The following is a 9,717-nucleotide window of genomic DNA, read 5'->3' as shown; positions in this document are numbered from 1 at the left end:
TCCATCCATCCATCCATCCATCCATCCATCCATCCATCCATCCATCCATCCACCACACCTGCATCTGTCCATCCCCCCTTCCACTCCACCATTCATGCACCTGCCCCTGGCTGCCGCCTCTGTGGGCAGGATGCAGCAGGACACCACCTATCTCATCCCTATGGTCTGAGCATGGGATCCCCGGGGCACCTGGGCAGATGACACCCCGTACCAACCGTTGAGCCAGCGTGAATTGTACTGGTCTGTCCTCATGGCCGTCTGCTTGCCCATCGTGCGGAAGATGGCTGCATCAGTGCCCATGAAGTCAATGTAGACCCCGGCATAGAGCTCTTCATCTGCAGAGGGAAGGAATCAGGGCCCCAGGTCCCTGCACCTTCTCCCATAGCCCCATCCAGCCCTGGCCAGGAGTCAGCAGGCAACCGGGAGATGTTGCCTATGACCAATCCGGAGAGCAATGGAGGATGCTACCAGCCTGCAAGGAACCCTCAGACAGTGCCTGGTGCCCGAGTGCCTGCAGCAGTGGGAGCCCAGCTGCTTGGGGACATTGGGGTGATGTGGGCAGTGTCCCCTCCACCCAGCCCGGGCAGCCACAGGACTCACTTATCAATGCAGAGACGGTGTCCACTTTGGGGTCATAAGAACACTTCCCTTTGCCTGACTCCAGCTTGTCCGGCTCTAGGTAGAAGATATAATCCTGGAGAAGAAAGCAGAACAAGGAGCTTGTGACAATTTCCCCCTCCATCCCCATGGCACATTCTGAGGCAGAGGCCTCTGTGGGATGGAGTGCGGTGGCTGCAGGTGCTGCCAGCAGAGGATGGATGCAGTGGGATCCTGTCGGGGTCTGCAGGGCTCCTGGGAAGTCGAGGTCTGCGGGAGGTGCTCCTCAGTGTATGCTGGGTGCCGCTCCATGCCCTCCACCACGTAGATCCATTATTGCTTGCAGGGTTTCTACACTGCTTCCTGGCCCGTCAGCACAGAGGGATCAAGCTGTTGCAGGAGCTGCTTGGAGCTCTGGGATGATACCAACTCCAGTCCTTTGCAGGCAGGGTTTGGCTGCAGGCACAGCCGCTGAGGAGCTGTCTTCCACCAACATCCACCGGGTGGTTCAGGGCCTGGCACCACTGGCAGCTGCTCTCTTCGCTGCCACTGTGACAAATCCGGCACCAACCCCTGTGCCAGGGTGAAACGAAATCCACTTCCCGTAGACCACGTGGAACCTCCTGCCCTGCCAGCCCAGGGCATGTAGGGCCAGGCAGGGATGTCCTGCATGTCCCCGGCATGCACAGCAAGGCCCTGCGAGCCTCAATGATAGGACAAGCAGGGTCCCCACAGAATACAGGCTGGAGAGCTGTATGTGGAGCCACTGCCATCCTGCTGGCCAGCTACAGCAAACCTGGGGACAACAGGATGCTAATTGCAGGGGTGCTAGCCATGAGGCTGCTGGCCATGGAGGTGCTAACCTTGTAGATGCCAGTTGTGAGGATGCTAGCCATGGGGCTGCTGGCCATGAAGAGGTTAGCCACAGGGATGCTGGCCATGGAGATGCTAGCCATGGAGGTGCTAGTCGTGGAGACACTAGTGGTGGGGATGCTGGCCATGGGGATGTAATCTATGTTGGTGCTAGCTGTAGGAACAACTAGCTTTGAGGGCATGCTAGTTGTAGGTACACTTGCCACAAGGATGCCAGACACAGGGATGGCAGCTGCTTGAGGCTTTTCCCCTCTCCATGCATCCCTTGATGCAAGTCTTGCTCGTGCCAGCTTCTCCTGGCCCATGGGCACCCAGCCCAGCAGCTAGAGATGGGCACGGCCCTGCTGGTACACCTCACTTTTGCCATCCTCATTGCCACACCATGTTTCTGTCACTGCCACAAGCTTCTCCATCCCCAGTCCTGTTGGCAACCCATCCATGGGATGAGCCACATCACCTCCCCACTGGGCAAGCTGTGAGCTGATGCAAGTGCTTCATTTGCACTGTTGCTTCCCAACTGGCAATCAGAAATGCGTCCAGCCTCAGCACAAGGAAAGAGGTGCCTGTGTCAGAGCTGGTGGCTGAGAGCATCACACTGTGCTCTCCTAATCTGTGCTGATGAGGATGTCCCTCTCAGGGAGGAGGGGACGTGGCAGGGACAGAGACAGGCAGGACCTGTCTGTGCGCCTACACGTGCCCTGTCCCATGCACTGACCCATGTTAGTCCAAGGGGAGACACTGTCAGGGCAGGCTGAATGCTGGCTGTCCCCAAAACCTGGGCACGTCACCTCCCTGACTCCACTGACGGAACGAGGCCCCCTCCCCAGGCAGGGCAAAGGAGATGGATGCTGGCCAGGCAGCTGCTCAGCAATACTTTTGTAGACCCTACCAAAACACCTCCAGCACACGGCTCTCTCGAGCGCCCTGCCTCTGCAGACAAATGGATTTGTAGGGATGCAGCAAGCCTGGAGACAGGCTGAGGGATGACTGCCACCCCTGACAGTGTCCCCTTGGGGACGAGGAGGAAAGAGTTAGTGAGAGCAGGAGAGAGGAGACGCCGGGCCGGCCGCCGCAGAGCACTTTGCAGAGAGGAGGGGAGGCAGTGGGGGGGGCCACAGCGAGGGGCCCCCAGCCCAGGAGCTGCCGGTGGGAAGAAGGAGCCCGCAGCTCCAGTGCGAGGCGGGCACAGCGGCGGCGGGCCCCCAGACCCGTTCCCACCTTGCTTTCTGCTGGTCTCGGGCTGCGGGGGCCATCGGCGGCTCTGCTCTCCCGGCCTCCCGGCTGGAGGGGCTGGCTCGGCGGAAAGCCCTGGGGAGAAGGAGCAGGGCACAGAGTTAGAGCAGGGGGGGGACGGAACCCCCGGGCTGGGGGCTGCGGGATGGTGCTGGCAGACTGTCCCCATGGCAGTGTGCGTGGCACCGTGCTCTCTGCTGGCTCTGCAGGGACATAGAGCCTCGCCCCCAGGGCTGTCCGATGCTGTCCTCAGAGCGCATCCCTGATCATCTTCAATGCTGTGACAGTGAAATGCCACCGGTGGCACCAGGTTAGAGCAGTCTGAGTGCCTCCCTTTGCCAGTGGTGGAGCACTGGGCTGCCCCATCCTCACGCAGCACCACGTTTCCTTCGGCTTGGCTTGCTCCACGCAGGCAGCACTGCCCTCGAGGACAGGACTTGGGGCAGCGGTCACCTGGTTGGCACACCATCACTGAACATCACAGCGGTCACCCAAAACTTCTTCCACTGCACATCCAACCCAGCACGCAGGGTTCCACAGCCTCTCTCTCGTGTCAAGCTGTGCTCATCAGGGCAGGGTGATGTTCTCCGTCATTGGCATCCAAGCATCCCAAGGGACATGCCACCACTGTCCCTGCTCACTCATGGCACCCGGCCACCACGTTTCTCCTTGTGGAATGCTGGCACTGGAGCAGCGCAGGGCACATCCATGCTGAGGGGCTCCAAGCAACAGCACCTCCCCTGCTGGATCGGCGTAGGGCTGGTGTGGGATCCCAGTGCAGAGAGAAGTCCTCGTGCTGCAGAACAGTCTCGGCCATGCTCAGCCTCACCTCGCTGGAGCTCAGCCTGTCACAGTCCCCCAAGCTCCCTGGCACTGGCCCCAGGATGTGCCCTCCTGCATGGGCACCACCGCAGACCCCTTCCCCCCACCCCTTACCTGTGCTTTGCGCCCACGGTTGATGAAGGCGCAGATGGGGTTGTAGGCACCGGTGCCACACACATAGAGGTGAGTCCGGTTCCAGGGCTGGATCAGGCGGATGAAGTTGCCACACTCCCCCTGGGAAGGAGAGGATGGTGGAAGCTATGCAAGGGACCAAGGGCAACATATACAGCAGGATCCTTGGGCACCATCCCAGTCATACTCGGGGTAGCACTGTAGGGTCCACCCCCCAGGGGAAGAGCTGGGAAGGCAGGAAGGAGACCATGGAGCCAGGAGGACAGGAGGATGGCATATGGCATGGGGCTGGTGCAGGGCAAGAGATGGTGTGAATCACAGGTTGGCATGGGCCATGGATTCATACAGACCATGGGCTGGTGTAGATCATGGGTTGATGTGGGCCGTGGCTTTGGCACACCTGAGGGCACAGCCCCGTCAGTGGGATGAAGATTTGTGGAGAACTCTGCTCAGCTGGGACAGAAAGGTCAGAAGGACACGGTCACACCTGGGACTGTCACTCCTGTCTCGGCAAGTCCAAGACACCTTGGCCATGACTTTTCCATGAGGGCATGGATCGCCATCAGCGGAGTGGCCACCAACCCTTTGCCATTCCCAGAAGTGGGTTCATGATGGCCATCAAAGCCCTGGGGACGACTGCGGCAACCAACGGCACGGGGACTCAAAAGTCACTGTGACAAGCCAAGCTGGGCCCCAGCAGGATACCAGCCCTCCACTCGCTGGGTGACACTCACATTGCTGTTCTTGCCCGATAGGATGCACTCCTCGATCCTCTGCTGGGAGGCAGGCCAGTGGATCTGCGGAAACATCGGAGATGAGGAGCAGGGCTGCTGGCCCCACACCATCCCATCCCGCGGAGGTGGCCCACGCGGTAACAGCTTACGATGAGGGGCTCGCGGTTGATGTCGTGCAGGTCCAGCGAGAGGACGTAGTCCTTGCTGCCCACGTACATGCGGTCGTGGTCCTCGTCCTTCAGCAGGATGCGGTAGTCACTGGAGTTGAGCAGGAAGTTGAAGAAGTGTGCGGTGCCGGTGGCCTTCAGCTCTGCGGGGCCAATGGGCACACATCAGCACGCCGCAGTGCCCCCGGCCGACGCTCCCCAAACCTCTGCCGTCACCCCTACACTCCTGTGCCCTGCTGTAGAAGCGTCCCCGTGTCCCAGCCCATAGGGACCAGAGCCCCAGAACCCAACTCCTGGGGAAGGGGGGAGCGGAGCCCCCAGCCCACACCCCCCTTTGGGAGTTATTTTTAGCCTGAGTGTGGGAGAAACGAGTGAAAGAGGATAATGAGGGTCATGAATATTCACAAGTGCAGCGAGGCAGCCAGATGGAAGGCAGAAGTGCTGCAGATGATGTGGGACGGCGCCAAGAAGCACGCAGCAGGGGCAGGGCACAGCCAGACGGGGGGGGAGCGGGGGGCTGCACCCCACCTCCCTGCAGCCAGCACGAGGCGTGGGATGGAATGCCCAACGGGTGCCACCATCAGATGCCACCTCCACCAGAAAGCATCCCTGTCTCCCAGTGCTGTGATGGCTGTGCTGGTGCTGGCAGCTCTGGGCACAAGGCAGGATTCCTCTGTCCTGCTCTGGGAAGCTGTGCTGTGGGATGTTCCCCCCAGCCCCAGGTGGGGTGGGATGGGACACAGTCCTTCCCTGAGTGATGTATCCCTATCCCTGTCTCCATTCTGTCCCCATCCTCTCCAATGGCACAACAGGATCGGGGCCGCCTCCGTGCCCCAGTGATCACAGTGGGGAATAGAAATGCCCCCATGACCCCTCGCCCCACACCCTGCTGCTGATGGACAGGCAGGTGAGCCCACGCCGTGACCTCTGGCCCCCTGCACTGAGCACCCCGTTACATCCCCCAGCCTCGGGTACCCAGAGGGGCCGCTGGTTAGTCGATACGCCCAGTGAGCACATCCCACTGCTGCTCATCCCCCCCTTAATCCCCTTTTAATTGCCCCATTCCACACAGGTGGCCTCCATGGGGGACAGGGGACCGAGCATTCCTGGTGGGGTGGGCTGATCTGTGCCCATCCCACCCCACTGCTATAGGGCCAGGAGTACGTGATGTAATTACGTCCCCTGCAAAGCACCCCAAAAAGCAGAGCTGGGTGCTGCGGGACCCCAAAAAGCAGAGTGAGCAAAGGGTTAATCCCATCCGGGCCCTGCGGCCACCTCCCCAGGTGCTCCATCACCCATCCTCTGTGCTGCGAAGCCAATTACACCCGCTCTCACCTAATTAGTTTCTAATTACGGGCTTGTAGTGCATTCAACATAATTAGCATGTAAATTACACGCCGTGTTTATATTCAATAAGCGCTCTGCCCGCTCCTGGCAGTGCGGATGGAGAGCCTTTCGGGAGCCCTTCTCTTGATTTTAATCCGGGGGAATGAATTTAATTCACGTGCCGACGGAGCCACGGGGCTGCACGGGATCGGGGTCCCGGCCCCACACGGCGCATCCCCGACAGCCACACGGCCACCAGGCTCCCATCGCGTGCCGGGATTCGGGCGATCCAAAATCCCCCAGCCCCAAAATCGGGCGACGCGGTGACCACGGGCGCAGGGGTTGGTTGGTTCGTCCCCCTCTGCATTGAACCCACGTGCTGTCATCGGGGCGATCAAAGCGCGGGTGGGTCGCCCCAGGAAAGCGGAATTGCTTATTTGTTTGAGCGTCACTCCGCTACCCCTTGATGGGTTATTTATGATGTAATTAAGCTAATTACATGTAATAAGAGAGTTTCCGTGGCCCCCAGCCAAGCTCTTTTCCCATTTAGCCGCTCACAGGTGGTAGGGAGCCGCAGGAGCGCGGCGGGGGCTGCGGGATGGGATGGGAACGGCTCTGCTTTGATCCCTGGTGCCACTGCGGGGACAAGGATGGGGACAGAGACAGCCCCAAACCCCAGCAGGGACAAGGGACAGGTGCCACGGCGCCCAGATCCAACCCCACATCAAAGCGGGGCCAGCCCCACGCCAGGCACTGGAGCCCAATCCCCCCCATTGGCACAGCCTCCCCTCCCACCCTCTACTCCCCACTCCCCCCCCAAAAAAAGCAGAGTTGTTGGTTGGATTTTCTTTTTTTTTTTTTTCTTTTTTTTTCCAGCCAAAAATGCTGATTCATCCCCAGCCAGGAGGGACTGGGACTCTGCCTGTAAAAAGATCTTGTGCCACGGAGCCTGGAGGAGGATGGGTGGCTTCCCTGTGTGATCCCACCCCCCAAAAGCAGCAGGGGACCACGAGGCACCCCTGGGGATGGAGGCGGAGTGAGGACATGGGACACCCCACAGTGAGGATATGGGACACCCCACAGTGAGCATCAGGGTAACACTGCCATGGCCACATCCTCAGCAGCAGGGAGCTGCTTGTCGGCAGCAGGAAAGCCCTGAACCACCCCAAAGCAGTTCCCCCAGAGGGCTCCAGTGCGGCTTTCCCCACTGAGCATCCCACAGCCACAGCACGGGGTCACATCCCGCCCATCAGATGGACATCCCCAACCCACAGCCCAACAGAGCCCCATGGAAACCCATTCATTGAGAGCCTCTGTTGTGTGTGATGCCCCATAACCCCACTGCTGCCCCACACCCAGCCCTGCTGTGCCTTTTCCAGGCAGTTTGCCACCGGCCATTAAGGCAGCGAGGAAGGAAACGGTGCAGGTTGTTGCAGGTAGGGGGCCGCCAGCCGAGCCAAACCGATCCATCCCCCTCCCTCCAGCAGGACCAAATTCATCACCAAAAGGAACACAAAAATACCAAAAAGGTGGTGGTGGCAGAAGGGACGGGTGCTACACAGCCCTTGTCCCCACCGTGTCCCCCCATCTGGCCATGTTTATCAGCAGCCACTGAATGATGCGCCCCACAGCTGCAGCAGCTTAGCCGGGCGCCAAACAGCCATCTGCCACCAATGTCCCCAGTGGGGCAGAGAAACTGAGGCAGGGCATGGGCTGCACTCTGGGATGTGGCTATTATTACCCTTACTAAACTGAGTTTTTGAGTTTTATTTTTTCCTACTAAAAGGTGGGAAGCGGCCCCACGGGGATGGCTCCCAGAGGTGACTGCAGGGACAGATGCTTTGAAGAGCAGCCCTGACCCTGTCTGCCTTCCTCCCGCTGACGCACCGCATCCTCCCCATCACTCCTGGAACTGACGTCCCGGTGCCCGGCGGAGGAAACCGGAGCAGAGGGGGCAGCAGGATGCGCCCGGCACGGGGGAAATCGCTCACAAGCAAGGAGGTGATTAAAAATATCCACCCTATTTCTGGCCGGCATGGCGCTGGGAAGAGCTGCTGGCAACGCAGGGCGGCCCTGCAGCCTCTCCCTCTTCCAGGGCAGCGCAGGATCGCGCTGTTCTTTCCATGTTGGTCATCTTCCTGCCCGGCACCAGGAAGGCGGTGACAAGAGGGTCCCCCCGGTCCCAGGCAGGGCAGGGACGCAGAGCCGGCCCCGTGACACCACTGCCCATCCTTCTTTGTGTGCTTTTCCCGAAACGCTCCGCGCACGATAGCATTTCACTGAGGATGACGCAGGGACTCAGGGACTTGCAGCACACGGCGCTTCCTCCCCATGCCGGGAGGATGCTGCACCCATCCCTGCGTGTCACCTTCCCAGCAGCACCTTATCCCCTTGTTCCCATGCCCAGCAGGCAGCCTGCCTCTTGTCCCCGTCCGTAATCGCAGCACCGATCCGTGGTAAAACGTGCACAGGGAGCACATCGCCCCGAGACGTGATGGAATGTTGGGAATTAATTTGTGCCCAGGGCTCACCGGGTGGCAGAGGCAGGTCCCAGCTCCCCCAAAGCCTTCCCATGGGATCCGGTCCCCCAGCTCCCAGGGAGGGGGAAGCAGGGACGCAGCACAGGACCACGCAGAGCCGCAGGGGCAGCAGCGCTGTGCAGGCACTGCTCCTGCCTCTCGCCCAGGCTTGTCCTGCTGCCTCATTCCAGGGATTTTCATGCTGAGACACAATCCCGGCTGCGTTTGGGGCTGCTACTCGCTGCGCTCTGCACAGTGCAGGGGCTCTGCTTTGCTCCCCAGCTGCAGAGTGCCCAGCCCACACCCAAGCCCCCATCTGCCTCTCATCACCCATCTCCCTGGCTGTGAGGGCACATTTTGAGTGTCCCCATTGATCTGCACAGTGGGAACAACACATGGTGCAGCCCCACATGGCTCCCAGGGTGACATTCTGGCTTCAGCCTGGCTCCCAGCGAGATAACAAAAGCCAGCACCCACCTCCATGTTCCCACCACCCCCCATGGAGTGTCCCCAGCCAGAGATAAGGTGGGACTGCCAGGCAGGCACACCAATGCCCATGGGGACCCATGGCACCAGCCCACAGTGCAGGGTCTGTGATTTAAGTTCTGCTCCTTTGCTTCTGCAGCCAAAAGCCCCGCATTCGGTGGTCAGCAATGCCAGACCTCCCCCAAAATGCCAGTGTCAGGGCTGCACCGTGGGTGCCAGATCTGGACCCACACCCCTGATTGGCTCAGGCACTTAAGGGTTAATTAACCCCCTTCCCTCCCACTGTCCCCCCCCCCCCCCTTCAAACCGGCCCCCCGCCAGCTCCGGCACTAATACCGGCGCGGCTGCAAGCTGCTGTCTGGAGCCGGCAGCCGGGGGCCCCCCGGGGTGAGGATTTAGGGTTGGGCACCCCACAGGGCTGCAGATCCCAGCGGTGACCCTATACAGCTCATGGGGTGGCGTGTCCCCCCCCGTCCCGGTCCCAACGGCTTACCTTTGAAGGAGAGCTGCACCCTGGGGGTGGGGGGCACGCCGTCCTTGCCGTGGGCTGCCCGCCAGCCCAGGGTCAGCAGGGTGGCCCAGAGCAGGACGGTGGCTACGGGCATTGTGGGGGCACGCTGGGGGCAGTCCAGGGGGAGCACGCCTGGCAGAGAGGGACAGCGAGGCGGGCGTCAGGGGGGGATGCCACAGCGAGAAGCACAGCCAAGCCCCACTGACAGCATGGGATTGGGCATAAATGGGGAGGGAAGCACAGAACTGGGGGGGGACGGGCTGCAGGGTGAGGCTGCGGCATGCACCCAGGTGAGCTGTGCGTCTCGCCCCCCCCCC

The 9,717-nt window shown here is 60.9% G+C and overlaps 1 protein-coding gene across 2 annotated transcripts in view; it reads right to left on the bottom strand.

Annotated features, from left to right (window-relative positions):
* LOC122171133 (semaphorin-3F-like) overlaps positions 1-9,496 on the bottom strand; it is a 15,047-nt gene extending 5,551 nt beyond the window's left edge. The window contains exons 1-7 of one of the 2 annotated variants that reach the window (XM_042838506.1): positions 9,383-9,496; positions 4,541-4,701; positions 4,392-4,454; positions 3,640-3,759; positions 2,689-2,778; positions 601-694; positions 216-335 (exon numbers count right to left, since the gene is read on the bottom strand). In XM_042838506.1, coding sequence (XP_042694440.1) covers positions 216-335; positions 601-694; positions 2,689-2,778; positions 3,640-3,759; positions 4,392-4,454; positions 4,541-4,701; positions 9,383-9,494 — 760 coding nt within the window. In that variant the 5' untranslated portion in view covers positions 9,495-9,496. The remainder of the gene's footprint in view (positions 1-215; positions 336-600; positions 695-2,688; positions 2,779-3,639; positions 3,760-4,391; positions 4,455-4,540; positions 4,702-9,382) is intronic. The other variant, XM_042838507.1, reaches the window with a different exon arrangement.
* Between the last annotated feature and the right edge of the window lie 221 nt (positions 9,497-9,717).

This window comes from Centrocercus urophasianus, unplaced genomic scaffold, assembly GCF_019232065.1.
Source record: "Centrocercus urophasianus isolate 14NV4802_14NV808 unplaced genomic scaffold, USGS_Curo_1.0 seq_815, whole genome shotgun sequence".
Taxonomy (NCBI): Eukaryota; Metazoa; Chordata; class Aves; order Galliformes; family Phasianidae; genus Centrocercus; species Centrocercus urophasianus.
This window is presented reverse-complemented; position numbering and strand designations above follow the sequence as displayed.